The following is a 19,198-nucleotide window of genomic DNA, read 5'->3' on the forward strand; positions in this document are numbered from 1 at the left end:
CAGCCGGGGGAGTTCCTGACTTCTCTCGCTCTGGCGGAGGCCTACTTGCCTGTTTCCATTCGGGCCTCTCCTCAGCTCTTTCTTTGCTTTGCGATATTGGGTCTGCACTATCAGTTCTGTGTGCTTCCCTTGGACCTGGCCACGACTCCCCGGACGTTCTCCAAGTTGATGGTGGTCGTCACGGCGACATTGCAGTCAGAGGGCATTCTGGTGCACCCCTTCTGGGATGACTGGTTGTTTCGGGCGAAGTCGTTGCAGGAGAGCGCCCAAGTTACGGCTCGGGTGGTTGAGTTTCTCCGGTCACTGGGCTGGGTGGTGAACCTTTCAAGAGTCGGTTGGTCCCCGCTCAGCATCTGGAGTACCTTGGGGTTCTGTTCGACACCTCCTTGGGGAAGGTCTTCCTTCCAGAGGCCCGGGTAAGCAAATTGCAATCTCAGATTCGCCTTCTTTTGGCGTCCCGGTGTCCTTGGGCGCAGGATTTCCTCCAAGTCTTGGGGTCGATGGCAGCGTTCCTGGATGTTGTGAGGTGGGCGCGGGCCCACATGTGTCTCTTCAGTATGCTCTGCTCCGTAGATGGTCACCCCAGAGGCTCAGTTTGGAGGTCCCTGTCCCTCTGCGAGGCTTGGCGCGCTGCAGTCTTCTTTGGTGGCTCCAGACCTCTCATCTGGTCCAGAGGATGAGTCTGGATCTATCGCAGTGGACGGTGCTTCTCACGGATGCCAGTCTCCTCGGTTGGGGGGGCTCAGTGTCTAGGTCACTCAGCTCAGGGCACCTGTTCCATGGAGGAGGCGTCCTGGTCGATTAACATGTTGGAGACCAGAGCCGTCCCTCTGGCGCTGTTAGCCTTCCGCTCCCTCTTGATGGGCAAGTCGGTCAGAGTCCGGTCTGACAATGCCACAGCGGTGGCTTATGTCAATCGTTGAGGCACCAAGAGCGCTCAGGTGGCGGAGGAGGCGGCTCGGCTCATGCTTTGGGGCGGAGTCACGCCTTCTGGACCTCTCGGCCTCTCACATGGTTGGGGTGGAGAATGTTCAGGCGAACTTCCTCAGTCACATCTTAGATCACAGAGAGTGGTGTCTCAGCCCTGTGGCTCTTCAGTTGATAATGCAGGCTTGGGGTCAGTTCCTGATGGACCTGACGGCCACGAGTGGCAATGCCGAGGTGTTCCGCTTCTTCAGTCGTCGCAGGGATGGACTGGCCGAGGGTCTGGATGCCCTGGTTCAACCATGGCCAACAGAGGGGCTGTTGTGCATGTTCCCTCCGTGGCTATTAGTGGGCAGAGTTCTTCTCCGCATTGTTCGCCATCTGGGTCTGGTGGTTCTGGTGGCTCCAGATTGGCCTCGGCATCCGTGATACGCAGATCTGGTGACACTCTGGTTGCGGATCCTCTTTCTCTGCCTCCCTTGGACGACCTTCTGACGCAGGGTCCCATTCCCATGTTCGACCCGTCTCCCTTCTGTCTTACGGCTTGGCTTTTGAAAGGGGTCGCCTTGGTAAGAAGGTGTATTCAGATAGGGTGATTTCTACACTCTTGGGGTCCTGGAGGCTTTCTACCTCTCAGGCTTCTGTGTGGATTTGGCACTTCTTTGAGGGGTGGTGCCAGGTGTGGGGAGTGGTCTCTCTTCGCGTTTCTGTGCCTAACATCCTAGAGTTCTTGCAAGATGGCCTGGATAGAGGCCTGGCTTCGGCTTCTCTCCGGGTTCAGCTTGTGGCCTTGTCAGCCTTTCGGGGGTTTGTGACGGGTCAGCGTTTGACAGTCATTCCTGATGTGATTCGCTTTTTGCGGGCGGCCAAGGTGCTCAGGCCTCCCCTGCGGTCCTCTTTTCCCTCTTGGAATCTCAGTCTGGTTCTCTCTATTCTGATGCACCCGCCCTTCGAACCGTTGGGCGGCTGCTCTTTGAAGGACCTTACTCTGAAGACGGTCTTTTTGGTGGACATTTCTTCCGCTAGGCGTGTTTTCTGAGCTACAGGTTTTCTCTTGTAGGGCTCCCTTGGAGTTTTCTAGGGAGCAGGTTGTCTTGAGGCCTGTTCCTTCCTTTTCTGCCAAAAGTAGTTTTTCTTTTTCATGTCAATCAATCTGTGGTCCTCCCGGTCTTGGGTAGTTGGGAGGGCTCTTCTGAGCAAAGACAGCTGAGCAAGTTGGATGTTGGTCGGGTCCTTTGCTCTTATGTGCAACGGACCCAGGAGATCAGGAAATAAAATCATCTCTTTGTCCTTCTGACTGGTCCTCTTAGGGGGGCTGGCGCTTCTAGGGCTACTATTGCATGCTAGATCAAGGAGACTATTGCTTCCGCTTCTCTTCTGGGGCAGCAGCCCGTTCCGGAGTTTCTCAAAGCTCATTCTACTCGGGGTCAGGCGGCTTCTTGGGCTGAGTCGTCGCTCATGCCTCCAGTGGACATTTGTAAGGCTGCGGTTTGGTCTTCCTTGTATTCCTTTGTCAGACTCTTTCGGGTAGATGTTCTGGCGCGTCAGGACGCGGTGTTCATGTGTGTGTTCTGGTGTCAGCCCTTCGGGGGTCCCGCCCGTGTGAGGGACTGCTTTGGTACGTCCCATTCGTAAAGATTAACCTCTACTGGTCTGGAGAGTGCTAAAGAAGGAGAAATTAGGTTCTTACCTGCTAATTTACTTTCTTTTAGCTTCTCCAGACCAGTAGAGGTCCCCACCCTGTCTGTTGTTGTTGTTGTTGGGGCTGTTTCGCGGGCAGTTTTTGTTTTTTGCTGTGGGTTCTAGTATTTTTCTAGGGCCGGGGAGAATTAAAGAACAGCGGCTGTGCCTCGGCTGGCTTAGCTGGCGAGCTGTGGGGACATTTTCCTTCTGGTATTTCTCCTCTGCATTTTCCAACAGCATTTGGGTATGTTATTTGTTACTCCTGTTCGGAGTATTGTTTTCTTTCTGTTTTCCAGTTCTTGTTCTGCTTGGCAGACTGATGTAAATAGAGAAGGGAGTATATTATATACTGTCCCACAGTTTTGTTTTCAGTCTCCACCTGCTGGTCATGATTGGATATATACCCATTCGTAAAGATTAACCTCTACTGGTCTGGAGAAGCTAAAAGAAAGTAAATTAGCAGGTAAGAACCTAATTTCTCCATTTCATTTACTGTAAGTAGCTTACAGCTCTTAAGGTTACTGAGCAGACTACTTGGGCCTTGATCATTTACTATTTCTCAGTAAATGTTACTGTTGTTCCTGAAGGCTTTCAGTACTCTCACTTATGCTTTGATCTGTAACCACAAGTTGCACCACTGTTTGCAGACCAAATACTTGACAGATTAACTATAACCAGTGCCAGAAAAATATGGTGGCCAAATGAGATAACCGTTTAAGTAGGAACAGATGAACTTGCTCAGAGGTGTTTACATTTGACTTTTTTTGGTTGTGGCCAGTGCTAGCTCTAATTCTGCACTTTATCCCCTTAGCTGACCAAGCTGCACCAGTTGGCAATGCAACAGTCTCATTTTCCCATGTCACATGGTGGCAACACTGGATTTAATGGTATGTATAATCTAACAATTCTTTAAAAAATAAAACTGAGTAAGAGCTTACATTGAGGTGAAGGGATTGATGACATCAATTCATTCCTTCCTTTTCTGATCCTTGTCTTGAAATCAGTATTGTAATCTGATGCCATAAACCATATTTCCAGTGCAATAGGTAAGACTTTCTAGACAGATGGGTAATATCCCCATAGCTGCATGCATCTGCAGAAGGAATCAACTCTGGATTTTTCCTCTTGCCTCTGTTGTAATTCACTGGACTCCTTAGCTTCTTTCCTTCTGCACACGTGCCTGTAAGAGTGTTCTGCTCTCCCCATTTTATTTTATTTTGTGTTTTGTCCCTTTCTCAGGGATTCTGGTGCTTGGAGCGTTTTTTCATCTGTCTGCTTTGAGAACACACAGACTTCGGTCTGTAGCTGACAAGCCGATCCCACTGGGTATCTGTTAGCCAGCCTACATAGTCTTTTCTTGAGCTCAGGGCTGTCCCTGACGTGGTCTCACCTGCTGTTAAGCAGGGGTCGAGCGCAGGCTGTTGGCTGTCCTTAAGACGCTCAGCGGTGTCTCGTAGGGTGCTAGCTGCATCTTCTCACCTTCGTCTGTCCTGATGTGCATCAGTTGGTCCACAGGGGTGGAGGTGCAGTCAGCCATAGGGTCTGACTGGCAGCCTGAAGATCAGCTTTGCAGAAGCATTACCATCATTGAAACAGTGAATTTTTTATCCAGCTACTGTAAGAGCAGAGGCAGACTACAGCACAGATCTTCAGACAGGTCACAATGGGAGAGATTAGAGAAGTGGGGTTTTAAGTGCTTCTGAATGTTCCCCCTCCTGAAAAATCTTAATCGCCATTTTTTTTTTCTTTCAAATAATGTCTATTAGCGAGTGCGACAGAGTGTACAGAAATCCAACAGTACAAGGACACAAGGCCCAAAATAGGTACAAAACTGAGTATTAAATCAAACAGGCAATACACAGGAAAGAAATAAAGAAACAGATTATCGCCATACCCTCCAGTCGCAATCTGCAAATTTTTCATATATCACAATCTGCAAATTTTTCATATAGCCATTCTTTATCGTCCCTCCAGACCGGCACAGAAACAGATGGTTTACACTCCTCTGCCAACAAGTGGAGACTGAGACACTGACTTTTGGCATCAGTACAAATAGGCTATGCAGTCCCTCTTATCAGTCTTTTCTCAGTCTCTAGCAGGTGGAGTGATCTGTGTGCAGACTGAGGTTTAAGGCCTGGTTAGTTAATCTTTCTTGTCCCTTTTTGTCCGGACTGAGCTTGGGGGACCCTCTTAGGGGTCCTACCAACCTCAGGGGTGCCACACTCGGAAAGGTCAAGTTCCTCCCTTTACCCCCCACCTCCTCAGGTTTTCCTGAATCTAGAGGAACCTCAACACCTTGCCACTGATATTGGCATGACTACAGTTTAGAGTGCCTGTGGGGTCTGCTTGTTTTGTTACATCTGATTACCTGTGAGAAGAAAGAGAAAATGAACGCTTTGTATTAGGGGGAAGCCTGAGGCTGCCATTTTTATACAGTGTTGTGTGTTTTTTTTTGGCACTTTCATTATGAGAACTTCAAAAAAGCAGTGTACTTTTTGTGGGCACCGTTCATTGGATGCGGATGCACGAAATGTTCCCGCCACCTTGAGGGAGACCCAGCTTTGGGTATCGGCGTGCCAGGTTCTCTGTGTGCATCGCATGTCGGTGGGAATGAGCCCCGGGCTTCCCCCATCACTCACACCAGGGTTTCCTCAGCTGCCAGTGGTCCGATGCATTTGGTGTTGTGGTCCACCGGGGAGGCTGGGGGATTCCATCTCAACTGCAGCTGGGTCTGACCTTTTTTCAGTAGTGGAAGGGTTGGCTATGCCTTTGGTGCCACACATGATTTCTGGTGACAAATTAATGACTGCCCTTCCCTCAGTTTTGGCGGGAAGTTCATCTAATTTGCCCATAGACTCTGGTGACCTTCCTCCTGTCTTGGAAAGGCAGGAACAGGTTCAATGTGTCTTCTGCTCCTAACATAAATGCTGTGTTGCTGCCGTGCCAGTCTTGCATACAGGCGGCTGGGGGTTTCGGGGTCGTCTGGGGAGCGTGTCCCTTCCACAGCTGCCCCAGTTCAGTCTCTTGCCGTGGCTGCCTCTGTCTAGCTCCCTCAGCCTTCATCCAAGTGGCCGCGGGTGTCTTGGAATGAGAATTCTTTTATGGCTGATCAGGCTGATCAGTTTTCTCTGGATGAGGAATGGGATCCTGGGGAGAACCTTGCAGATCTGTCAGGGGGCCTGTTTTTTTTGTATGGAGACTTGAGGCACCGGTTGACGAGGAAGCATCTTCGCATATTTCAACGGGAAGAGTTGCAAGAACTCATTCTTCAGGTGTTGTGGAAACTCTCCTGAGAGGGATTTGTTCAATGGAAAGTTCCGGATGTGCCTTTTTGCATGGCACAGTCCATGGCAAGGCTACCCCATCCCTGAAGGCGATAGATACTTTTCAAGTCTTCTGTGGTGGTTGCGGTGGTCTCTATCGCACGCAAACATACTATGCTGGTTGAAGGTGGTTTGGCTCTGAGTCTCTCAGGACCGTAAAATGGAGGCTGCTCTTAAATAGTTTTGATGTTACTGCCCTGACTGTCCAGGTGATGGTCTGGTGGTCCGGGCTTGTTTCTGGTGGTCTGAGTTCTTGACCACAAATCCGCTGACTGGTCCTTAGTGGATCAGGAAGTGGCTAAGATTGAGCTAGGTGGTACTTATCTCTCTGATGCCATGTCCCTTAGCTAATCCATGGCTCTTGCAGTAGCTACCCACAGTACTATATGGCTTGGCGGATGCAGCATCTAAGAGTAAGCTCAGTAAGTTCCCCTTTTGTGGCTTTCTTTTTTAGGGAAGAATTAGATAAACTGGTTCAGGCTTTGATTCTAAAAGTGCCTCACTTACCGGAGGACTGACTTCGCCAGGCTTCGCAAAGTGGTTCTGCCCATGGGTGTTTGCATGATTTTCAAAGGTACCGCCTGCTAATTTTCTTTCTTTTAGTCCCTACAGACCAACACAGAACCCTGCCTTGTCGTGGTGGTCTGTGTTTTTTCTGTGGGTGTTAGTTGTTGAGGGAGTTTCAAAAGCAGTGGCATTTTGTTTCGATTGGTTTAGCTGGTGAACTATGAGACGTTTGGGGAAGGTTCTTGTTTTTAATCGGTATTCAGCAGTGTTTTTTGGTCCTCTTGGGCTACACTTAGGTTTTATCTCCATGTGAGTGTGGAGTCGTATGTTCCGATTTAGCCTAGTTGATTTTTGCTTGGCTTAAAGTGTCGGCGTGTCCAGTTCCCCTTCGCTGTCGCTTTGGCATACCTTCTTCAAAAGAAGCCTGTTATGGAATTTCTCAAAGCTCATTCTACTCTGGGTCAAGCAGCTTCTTGGGCTGAATCTTCTTTTGTACCTGTGGTGGTTATCTGTAAAGCTTATCTCCATTCCTTTGTTTGACACTACCATGTGGCTGTTCATGCATGTCGGGACGTGGTGTTCAGCGAGTGTGTTGTGGAGGCCCTTCAGGGGTCTCACCCTTGATGGGTACTGCTTTGGTACATCCCATCCATTTCTGTGCTGGTCTGGAGAAATTAGGTCCTTATCTGCTCATTTCCTTTGTTATAGTCCTTCCAGAAAGGCAAACCCCGCCCTGTGAATTTGTTGGTATTTCTCACGAAGAATACAGGGTTTTCTGTGGGTTTTTGGTTGTATTTGATTGTTTGGGGAGTTTAAAGAGCAGCGGCATAATTCTTCTAATCAGTGTTCGCTGGTCTGATATTGGACTATTCCTTTTTCTTTTCCATGTAAGTGTGGAGTTTTGTGCTTGTTCAACCTAGTTGATTGCTGCTTGGCTGTTCAAAGACTGAGTGTAAGGGACTGCACAGCCCACTTGTACTGTAGCCAAAAGAGAATTTAGTCCCTCCAGACCGGCACAGAAATGGATGGGTTTATGGTCCTCTGCCAGCATGTGGAGACCGACACACTAACTTTTGGCTACAGTACAAGTGGCCTGTGCAGTCCCTTACACTCAGTCTTTATGAACAGCAATCAGCAATCAAGAGAATTAGCAGGTAAGGACCTATTTTTGCCTTTTTTGAGTTTGGGAAGTGTGAAAAATCATGATTTTGGTGCAAATTTCTTAAAGGTGGCCATCTTGGATTTTTAGTGATCTCTTTTCTAAAGCTCCCTGCTTCTCCAAAGATGCAAATTTTGCCTAGAAACTTGTTAGGGTGAAGTCCTTGGGCTCCCCTCATGTGGGTTCTTGCCTGGATTGTGCAAATTTAGTACTTTTAGTGTGTCCTTGTGCCGCATGGCATAGCTGGGGCAGCATTCAGCTTAGCCTGGCCTCTGCTGATACAGGTGATTAAGCACTCGGCTAGCCCGATAGGGCAGCCTTATTTGCTTTTGGGCCTTAGCATGGCTGTTGGTTCCATCTGCCTGGCTGCAGATCCTCTGTAGCCTAAAACACAAATGTCATCTATGCCCTAGGACCCAGACACTTTTTTCAGTCTTTATGAAATTTTTGTGGACTTGAGTTTCAGAACAGGTGTTCTGTGCAGTCCCAATCTACTTCTGTGATGTCTCTGTGGCATTGTTGAGCTGTCTGACCCTGATCTGGGGGATCCTGATGCAGGTGCTGAGCTTCCTAGAGCAGGAGATCAGGGACTGTGTGTTGGATCTGTGGATCCTTCTGGTGTCTTGGATCCGATCCCACGGTCCTGCACTTATTTAAGTCTATGGCTATGCTGGACCTTATTTCTGAATCTTTATAGGAGTTGAATTTGGTCACTCAGCCAGCTCCATCCATTTCCTCCTGGCTTTGGTGTGCACTCGCAGTCTGCTGGAATTTGCCCAGCCTCTGGACAAAGTTTTCAAGGTTCAAGCCAATGTTCCTTCCTTCCTGCCGAAGGTGGTTTCAGCTTTCCATGTTAATCAGGAAGTGCGTTTCCCTGCCTTTCAGCCTACTGATTCCAGGACACAAGATCACCTTTTGAAGAAACTGGATGTGTGCAGAGTGTTTCTGCATTATCTGGAGGTCACTAACGAGTTTTCTCTTTGACCATTTGTGCTGACTCATTTGATTAAGTGGGGCACTCCCTTTTCCAAGGCCACAATTTCCAAATGGATGGCCATTTTGTCAGCCTACATTCTTCTTGGGAAACGGTCCTGTTTCTGTCAATGTGCGTTCTACCAGGACTCTGTGGCATGTTCATGGGCCAAAATTCAAGCTATCTCCCCTTATATTTGCAGGGCAGCAACATGGCTGTCTCTTCACACGTTTGCTAGGTTTTACAGAGTGGATATGGCAGCAAGACTGGACTCTGCTTTTGGGTCCTTGGTCTTGAGGGTCAGCACAGTCAGCCTGCCCTAGAATTTTTTTTGGAACTGCATTTGATCCCACTTGTCTAGACTTGTCTTGCCTATTGCACTGAAAAGAGAGATTACGTACTTACTCTGGTCAGCTGTTTTCCAGTAGATAGGTGAAACATTCTAGACTCCCACCCAGTCCTTCCTGCACCTGCCTGCTATTTCAGTCTGTTTCTTCAAGCTGATTCTTGGATGCCTGGCAGCCCTTGGGGACTGAGAATAATTTGTATGTTTCCATTTTATATGGGAGTAGTTTCTGAGCTTCTTTGAAGCCTTTGGCGGTTAACATTACTGTTTGATTAATTCTTGAGTGGAACAGTTTGTTTTTAAGCCTGTTGCCACAGGTGCCTCTACCTATCTGTTTAGAGTCTCACCTATCTACTGGAAGAGTTTACCCTGGTAAGTATATAATCTTTTTCACAACTGCTTTGGTTTTCCTGTTCATAATGTACACACCTTCTCATATTCTCTCTCTGCCACACACAGCTAGTTGGCCACCACACTTAGTTTTCAGCAAGGGGGCTATGCAGGAGAACATTACAATTGAAATTCTGAAGAAAATGGCCAGTAGGTGTCAGCCTTGCAAGGAGTAATCCTGTAGCAGGTGTTAACATTTAAAGACAAATTATACATGTCATTATCCCAGGACAAGCAGGCAGGTATTCTCACTAGTGAGTGATGTCATCCGACAGAGCCCCGATACGGACATCTTGCAAGCATGTCTTGCTTGAAGAAACTCAGAAGTTTCGAGATGCCCGCACCGCGCATGCGCCAGTGCCTTCCCGCCCGATGCTCCGGGCGTGTCTCCTCAGTTCTTTTTCTTCCGCGGAGCTGAGAAGTCTATCTTCAATTTGCGCCCATTGAATATCTTTTTTGCCTTCTTTTTGCTGCGGGTTGAGTTCTTTTGGGCTCTCCTGTGCGTTTATTTCTTTCTTTGATTTCTTTTTTCAAAAAAAAAAAAAAATTTTTCCTTCCGACTCCGGGTCGGCCGCGTGGCTGAGGCCCCGCGCCTTCGACCTTGCAGCGGAGCTTTTTCGGCCTATGTCCCGGCCGATTACCGGTTTCAAAAAGTGTAGCAAGTGCCAGCGCGCGATTTCGCTCACGGACCCTCATCGACGCTGCTTACAGTGTCTGGGACCGGATCACTTTCCGAAATCGTGCCGGCCTTGCTCCACTCTGACGGCGAGAGCGTTTAAGCGCCACTGTCTGCTCTGGGAGTCCATGTTCAAGATGGATGCTTCGTCAGCGCCTGCAGCTTCGACATCGACGGGGGCTTCGACTTCTTCAGCGAAGCCCGCTACCTCCCCAGCTGCTTCGGGCCTCCTGAAACCGGCATCATTCACCCCAGTTTCGGCCCCGACTTCGGCGCCGGTGCCTTCCTCCGTTCCCTCGGAGCAGGTCTCGACCCCTACAGTTCCACCAGTGGTGCTCAAGGTGCCGAAAGCTGGCAAGCAGAAGCACACTGCACCTAAAGAGCGCGGAGACCGTGCGGAAGGGCCCCCTTTTGGTGCGGATCCCTCCATATCGGCTTCGCTGCGGTCCATTCTGGAGGCTCAGTTCGTTGAGCTCATGCAAACCATGGGGCCTCGTCTGATTGCCACCATCCAGGGTGATCTCCCAGCTTCGGCTTCGAGGGGCGGACCACCCCCTCCTCCTCCTCCACGCCGCACGACCTCGTTGCTCGGCGAGGAGGAGCGGCGAGTGGTGTCCGGGTCCTCGAGGAGGTCCTCCGAGAATGCTATGCCTCCTTTAGAACCGATTCCCTCGAGGAGGGCTTCTCTTAGCGAGATGCCTCCTCTGGAGCCCATTCCCTCGAGGAAACCCTCGTTTAGTGACCTGCCTCCCTTGGAACCGATTACTCCGCCCCATGATTCAGTATGGCGACCACCTTCGGGGCCATCCAGTCCGGGGCATAGCAGGAAGCAGGATGAGTTCTTCCGAACTCCCTATCAAGCCTGGGCGACGTCCAGAGAAGTACCGACTCTTCCACCTTTGAGATCGACGGCATCGAGTCCGATCTGCTCCTTGGAAGCGTCTGACGCAGTCTCGCACAGAAGGACTCGATCTCCTTCCAGGCATCGGGAGGGGCATCGGTCCAGGCATTCTTCGCAGAAGGACTCGATCTCCTTCCAGGCATCGGGAGGGGCATCGGTCCAGGCATTCTTCGAAGCATTCCTCTCGACACTCGACCGTCTCGCCTCAGAAAAAATTGCCTCGGTTGGGGTATGCTGCTTCGACTGGGTCTCCTCCTCCGGGCCCGGAGTTCGAGGACCCCGAAGTTTTCTACTCGTCCTGTTGTTCACAGGCCTCTTTGGAGCCTGAGGCTTCGTCTTCTTCTAGTCCGTCTCGCGGACCGGCGACGGCGGACCAATTGTCCTTTTCATCGTTCCTCAGGCAGATGGCGGATGACTTGGACATTACTCTAGATGCGGGGTCTCGATATTCCAAAGAGTATCTCAATACCATGCACTTGCCTCGGCCTCCGGCGGAGTCCTTGCGGCTTCCCTTGCACAAGCTCCTCGACCAGACCTTCATGCGCTGCTTCGAGTCTCCTTACTCTATCCCTGCGGTCCCTGGCAAGTTGGATTCGCGGTACCGCACGGTACATCATAAAGGCTTCGAGGGTCCTCAGCTTTCGCACCAGTCCCTCCTGGTCGAATCCTCGCTCAAGCGGTCTCATCCTGGCCAGGTCTACGCTTCCATACCTCCGGGCCGCGAGGGCAGAACCATGGATAAGTTTGGGCGACGCATCTATCAGAATTCGATGATGGCGTCTAGAGTCTTGAATTACAACTTCCACTTTGCAACCTACTTGGAATTTTTTCTACCTGTGCTTCGAAAGTTCACTCCATACATCGAGTCCCAGGCTAGGTTTGAGTTTGAGGAAGTGGTTGCTTCGTTGTCCCAACTCCGACTTCAGTTGCTCGGTGGCGATGCGCCGGTTGGCCTGGTTGCGGACCATTGATATGGACCCGAATCTTCAGGACCGCCTGGCGAACGTCCCGTGTGCTGGGGCGGATCTTTTTGACGAATCCATCGAGACTGTCACGAAGAAGTTGTCTGACCACGAAAAGTCCTTCCAATCTATCCTTCGGCCGAAGCCCAAGCCTCAACAGTCTCGACCTTCTCGTCCACCGTTGATTTATCAGAGGCGTTATCAGCTGAGGCAAACTCCTCCTGCGAGACAACCGGCGAAGCGTCAGCCTCCCCAGAAGGGTCAGCCCAAGTCTCAGTCGCCGGCTGTTCCTAAGACCACACAGCCTTTTTGACTGTATTGTCGAGGGCATAACCAACCTCGTTCTGCCTCCCTCTGTTTTTCCCATCGGAGGGCGCCTCCATCATTTTTATCATCGATGGGAGGCCATAACAACCGACCTCTGGGTCCTTACTATCATCAAGGAGGGATACTCTCTTCATTTCCATCGGGTCCCTCCGGACCACCCTCCAAGAGAGTATCCTTCCAACTTGACTCAGACCGCCCTTCTTCTCCAGGAAGCTCAGGCTTTGCTCCGGCTTCGTGCCGTGGAGCCGGTCCCGCCGGACCAACTGAACCAGGGGTTTTACTCCCAGTACTTCCTGGTTCCGAAGAAGACGGGCGACCTGCGACCCATTTTGGACCTCAGGGCTCAGGGCCCTCAACAAATTCCTAGTCAAGGAGAGGTTTCGCATGCTGACTCTTGCTTCTCTCTACCCTCTCCTCGAGCAGAACGACTGGTTATGCTCTCTGGATCTCAAGGAGGCCTACACTCACATTCCCATTCATCCGGCCTCCCGCAAGTTCCTCAGATTTCGGGTGGGACATCTACATCTGCAGTATCGAGTGCTTCCATTCGGCCTGTCCTCGTCTCCCAGAGTCTTCACGAAGTGTCTGGTGGTGGTGGCCGCTGCACTCCGGAACAGGGGTCTTCAGGTATTTCCCTACCTCGACGACTGGCTCATCAAGGCCCCGTCGGCTCCAAAGGTCATTTCGGCGACCTTGACCACGATCTGCTTCCTACAGAGCCTAGGCTTCGAGATCAATTTTCCCAAATCTCATCTGCAGCCTACCCAGTCCCTTCCCTTCATCGGGGCGGTACTGGACACCATTCAGCTTCGAGCATTCCTTCCTCCTCAGCGCCTGGATGCTCTTCTTCATCTCTGCCAGTCTGTGTCTTCTCGCCAGTCCATCTCAGCGAGACACATGATGGTCCTCCTGGGCCACATGGCCTCTACAGTTCATGTGACCCCCTTTGCCAGGCTCCATCTCAGAACTCCTCAGTGGACCCTAGCTTCTCAATGGACTCAAGTGTCAGACCCGTTGACTCGACACATCATAGTCACTCCTGCTCTTCGGCAGTCTCTACTTTGGTGGATGACCTCTTCGAATCTATCCAGAGATTTGCTGTTTCACACTCCTCCTCATCAGAAGGTTCTCACAACCGATTCCTCGAACTATGCCTGGGGGGCTCATCTGGATGGGCTTCACACTCAGGGATTCTGGACCAGTGCGGACCGCCTCCATCAGATCAATCTTCTGGAGCTCAGAGCCATCTTCTATGCTCTTCAGGCTTTTCAACATCTGCTTCACGACATGGTGGTCCTCATCCGTACAGACAACCAGGTCGCCATGTATTATGTGAACAAGCAGGGGAGCACGGGATCGGCCTCCCTCTGCAAGGAAGCTCTCAGAATCTGGGATTGGGCAATTCGCCACAATGCCTTCCTCAAGGCTGTCTACATTCAGGGGAAGGACAATGTCTTGGCAGACAAATTGAGTCGTCTCCTCCAGCCTCATGAATGGACTCTCCATTCCAACCCCCTTCATCAGATATTTGCACATTGGGGGACGCCTCAAATAGACCTCTTTGCGGCTCCCCACAACTTCAAACTGCCTCAGTTTTGCTCCAGGATCTACACTCCTCATCGACTCAAGGCAGATGCTTTTCTGCTGGATTGGGGGAATCGCTTTCTGTATGCGTTTCCTCCATTTCCTCTCATTCAGAAGACTCTGGTCAAGTTGAAATCAGACCAAGCCACCATGATTCTAATAGCTCCTCGGTGGCCCAGGCAACCTTGGTTCTCCCTTCTACTTCAACTCAGCAGCAGGGAGCCATTCCTTCTTCCAGTGTTTCCTTCACTGCTTACTCAGCATCAGGGATCTCTACTTCATCCCAACCTGCATTCTCTCCACCTGACAGCTTGGTTCCTCTCAACATAACTCCCCACCAGTTTTCCCAGGCGGTGAGAGATGTCTTGGAGGCTTCCAGGAAGCCTGCTACTCGTCAATGCTACTCCCAGAAATGGACTAGATTTTCTTCATGATGTATTTCCAATTCTAAGGAGCCTCAGCGAGCCTCCCTATCCTCTGTGTTGGATTATCTTCTACACCTGTCTCAATCCGGTCTCAAGTCGACATCTATACGAATCCACCTGAGTGCTATTGCGGCTTTCAATCAGCCTTTGCAAGGGAAACCTCTCTCTTCTCATCCTGTGGTTTCCAGATTTATGAAAGGACTTTTTCATGTTAATCCTCCTCTCAAACTGCCTCCAGTGGTTTGGGATCTAAATGTTGTCCTTTCTCAGCTTATGAAACCTCCTTTTGAGCCTCTGAGCAAGGCTCCCCGAAAGTTTCTCACTTGGAAAGTGGTTTTTCTGGTGGCCCTCACATCTGCTCGCAGGGTCAGTGAGCTTCAGGCCTTGGTGGCAGACCCTCCTTTCACAGTTTTCCATCATGACAAGGTGGTCCTCCGCACTCATCCGAAATTCCTACCTAAGGTGGTCTCTGAATTTCATCTCAACCAATCCATCGTGCTTCCAGTGTTTTTTCCAAAGCCTCATTCTCATCCTGGAGAATCAGCTCTACACACTCTGGACTGTAAACGTGCTTTGGCTTTCTACTTGGATCGCACCAAACCACACAGAACTGCTCCTCAACTTTTCGTCTCCTTTGATCCAAACAAGTTGGGACGACCTGTATCGAAGCGCACCATCTCCAATTGGATGGCGGCTTGTATCTCTTTCTGCTATGCCCAGGCTGGATTACCCCTTCCCTGTAAGGTCACAGCCCATAGGGTCAGAGCAATGGCAGCCTCTGTAGCCTTCCTCAGATCGACACCGATTGAGGAGATTTGTAAGGCTGCCACTTGGTCCTCGGTTCATACATTCACCTCTCATTATTGTCTGGATACTTTCTCCAGACGGGATGGACAGTTTGGCCAAACTGTGTTACAAAATCTGTTCTAAGTTGCCAACTCTCCCTCCATCCCATTGAGGTTAGCTTGGAGGTCACCCACTAGTGAGAATACCTGCCTGCTTGTCCTGGGATAAAGCAATGTTACTTACCGTAACAGTTGTTATCCAGGGACAGCAGGCAGCTATTCTCACGTCCCACCCACCTCCCCTGGGTTGGCTTCTCTGCTAGCTATCTGTACTGAGGAGACACGCCCGGAGCATCGGTCGGGAAGGCACTGGCGCATGCGCGGTGCGGGCATCTCAAAACTTCTGAGTTTCTTCAAGCAAGACATGCTTGCAAGATGTCCGTATCGGGGCTCTGTCGGATGACATCACCCACTAGTGAGAATAGCTGCCTGCTGTCCCTGGATAACAACTGTTACGGTAAGTAACATTGCTGTATTTACAAAGAACATATTCCGTTCAAAATGCTATCTCACTTAGCAAGTATAAGGAAGGGGGATGTATACTTGAAGATCACAGGCAGAGCTCTGTCGATGTACATGAAGTTATCTGTATCTGCTGCATTTGACCATCTCTGGGGAAAAGGTAACTAGTGTCAAGATTCAAAATGTTGAGTGGCCAGTTTGTCATAAGCAGTCTGCAAAAGTTACATGTTTGAACTTTGGAATTTTATTTTTTCACTTAGGATGGGGTTTGGACTGGTTTACAGATTGTTTGCTCTAACAGAATTTGCTAAAACCTTTTTCTTGTGACTAATCACTTTTTCCTAGAGATGGTTATACTTAGGCAACTAATATGCCAGCACTGGGCTCTATAGCTGCTACAAGAGTTTGTACTTATATTTAACTAGAGATATATGTGCTTATCTATTCTATAAAGAAAGCCACCTTTTACAATAGGCTCTTACCAGGCATCCTGTTTTCAGATTTGCCATCAAAGTGACTAGATTGGTCATCCCCCCCCCCCCCTTGGGGCCATGAACATGCATTCCCAGCTAAGACCCTACTGGGGACCTTCAGTAGTGCATTGCAGAGCACTTGTACAGGGCCAGCCTGTACAGTCTGCATTAACTGTTCTCAAAACAAAGGATCATTAGAAATGCCTGTTTCAGAATCTTTTTTTCCCCCCCTCCAATTCTTTATTCATTTTTCATCTTATATCAAGTACATAAAAATTATTTCAATTGAACTTATACACATCACTTGAATTTCTTTCTATTATCTTAAATACGTAAATTTACTTCCTCCATCCCCACCCTTCCCACAGATAATTGTAATCAAAATTTCATATAAATACAGAATCTTTAAAATGAGTAATGAAACAGGATACTCTGCATTTTACAAATGTGAAGTGATTTGAGCCTTGGCAGTGTTAGTTTGAAACTCAGATAGGCAAGGTGCCTAGTTGTCTCTGGATTCTTAGATATGTATTAATGGATGCTTTTTTGTTTTGTTTTGGTTTTTTCCAGATCCCCATGGTGAGTAATACTTGTGGAGAGCTAAATGGCTTGTCAGTTGTGGTCGCAACTCGAGAGTTCTGTTCTATGCTGCAGGTGCCATGCTCTGCACTGTGGAGCTGGAAATAATGTAACCTACATCGGTGGTGTGTGTACACACATGCATAAGAGTTCCATTGTTGTATATCAGTCTTCAGGAGTTTAAAAAAAAAAAAAAGCTTAGAGGCAGTAGTTGTCTTCTGTATTATCTCTGCACAGAATTACTGGAGCTTTCTCCATAAAATGAAGAAATTCAGATAAGCTTAGGGAATAAATGAAACACCTAAAATTCCAGAAACTACTGATCATAGGAGATATTAACCTCCACCTTGATGATAACACCAGCATGGACACAACTGAATTCAAAGACTTCCTCACCTCCCTTGGCTTCACCACTCCTCCACCCACACCTACCCATGATAAAGGACATAAACTAGACATCATCAGCTTCCTCGACCTGACTGAGCACAAAACTTCTGCCGAAGAGGCCTGCTTGGACCTTGTCCCGTGGTCTGACCACCTTCTAGGCTCTTTCTGCCTCCCCATCTTCATGTCTCATCTAGGTACTCCACCCCGGCCCACAAAATCTATCACCTACTGCAAAAAAATCACAAGCGAATTGTTCTGGACCCAATTTCTTAACCAACTTCCCCCTTCTCCTAAACACACAGACCCAGAGTCCAACTGACATAATTGGGTTACCCTTTCCGGGACTACCTACCACGCTCTGGCCCCTTTATCTACAAAATCTATCTCCCACTCCCACAAAGCCCCCTGGTACCTTCCATATCACAGGGAACTAAAACAGAATTGTCGAGCCCTGGAACGGAAATGGAAAAAATCGAAATCCCCCTCAGACAAACAATCCTGGCGAGACAACATCAAGTACTATAACACAATACTAAAAAAAGCAAGAAAGAACTTCTATGGAGATAAAATCACTAGATCAAAAAATCAAAATAGTACTCTGTTCTATATCTGGCGAAACTTAACCTCAAAAAACGACTCCACCTCTCTCCTCTCCCCTCCTTCCGCAAACGACTTAGCCAAATTTTTCAATGAAAAGATTTCCACCATAAGGAGCTCTTTCCCCTCAGCAGTCTCTTACAATTATCTTCCTCCCAATGACTCAAACCCTATCCCAGCGGATAGATCCTGGACAACATTTGAACCCATATCTGAACCCCAGATCTCTAAACTCTGCCTCAGACTGAAATCCTGCAAATGCATCTTAGATCCTTTCCCATCCCACCTTTATGAAAACATTCCTGCACAGGCCATCTCCTCCCTTACGAGACTCATTAACTCTGCTCTACTATCAGGCTTGTTCTCCACAAAAATGGGCCACATTGCCTTGTCACCTATTCTGAAAAAAGCCGATCTCGACCCCTCCCTACCATCAAACTACCGTCCCATAGCAAATATCCCTCTACTTACCAAACTTCTAGAAACCATAGTTGCTACCCAGCTCTCCTCCTATCTCGAGAGATTCTCCATTCTTCACCCCTACCAACATAGCTTCAGACCCTGTTTTAGCACTGAATCCCTCCTACTTTCCCTAATTTCAAAGGTACAACAACTACACTCACGTAACAAATTCGCTGTCCTACTACAATTCGATCTTTCCGCTGCTTTTGATGTCGTCCATCACGACATACTACTTTACCAACTTTCCGAGATTGGAATCGACTCCACCGTCCTAATGTGGTTCTCAAACTTCTTACGCTCCCGTTCCTACACCGTCAACACAAATGGCACCATGTCCACTCCTTGGACTCCATCTTGCGGTGTCCCTCAAGGATCACCCCTTTCCCCTATTCTCTTTAACATCTACATGTCCTCCCTGAAACTCTTTCAACTATCCCCCCTGGAAACAATCTACACTTATGCAGATGACATCCTTGTCCTCCTTGAGACTGACCAGAACCTCACCAACCTCCACGAAAACATTACAGCTTGCATAATGAGACTCTGTGCCTGGTTCCTCTCGGTACAGATGAAACTAAATGAATCTAAAACAAAACTACTCTGGCTCGGCCCAAAATTCGAACACCTGCCCACACTTTTCACACTACCCACAGGCAATACACTACAGCTCGAGTTCTCATGCAAGGTCCTTGGTATCACTATCGATTCCTCTCTCTCCCTCAATGACCACCTCAACTCCTTGGCAAAATCATGCTTTTTCAGCCTTCACATGCTGAGGAAAGCTAGATCCTACTTCAGCCAACAACACTTTGCCATCCTTGTCCAATCCATCATCCTCTCCAAACTAGATTACTGCAACGCCATCTACTTAAATCTATCAAAAAAAAGTATTCTAAGACTCCAGCTAATTCAGAATACTGCAGCCAAACTGATCTTCTCAAAACGCAAGTCTGACCATGCCTCCCCACTCCTTGCCAAACTTCATTGGCTCCCAATAATCTCCAGAATCCATTTCAAATGTTCCTGCCTGGCTTTCAAGATCATTCACGGAATCCTGCCTCCTCTTATCCCACTGTCTTTCAACTCCTCCAGAACTGCCCAAAGGCTTAAACTAGCCTTCCCCTCTCCACGCGGCATCCACTATTCAGGCAAACTGGGAAAATCCCTTCTCTTCAAAATCACAGATCTTTGGAACGACCTCACCACCCCGCTG

At 49.0% G+C, this 19,198-nt stretch overlaps 1 protein-coding gene across 5 annotated transcripts in view; it reads left to right on the forward strand.

The window, feature by feature from the left end:
• Window positions 1-19,198, forward strand: part of PCBP2 (poly(rC) binding protein 2) — a 182,214-nt gene that overhangs the window by 103,311 nt on the left and 59,705 nt on the right. For all 5 annotated transcript variants that reach the window (XM_033938356.1, XM_033938357.1, XM_033938359.1 and 2 more), the window contains 2 exons: window positions 3,419-3,494; window positions 16,531-16,539. In XM_033938356.1, coding sequence (XP_033794247.1) covers window positions 3,419-3,494; window positions 16,531-16,539 — 85 coding nt within the window. The remainder of the gene's footprint in view (window positions 1-3,418; window positions 3,495-16,530; window positions 16,540-19,198) is intronic.

The sequence above is a fragment of the Geotrypetes seraphini genome, chromosome 3 (assembly GCF_902459505.1).
Source record: "Geotrypetes seraphini chromosome 3, aGeoSer1.1, whole genome shotgun sequence".
Classification (NCBI taxonomy): Eukaryota; Metazoa; Chordata; class Amphibia; order Gymnophiona; family Dermophiidae; genus Geotrypetes; species Geotrypetes seraphini.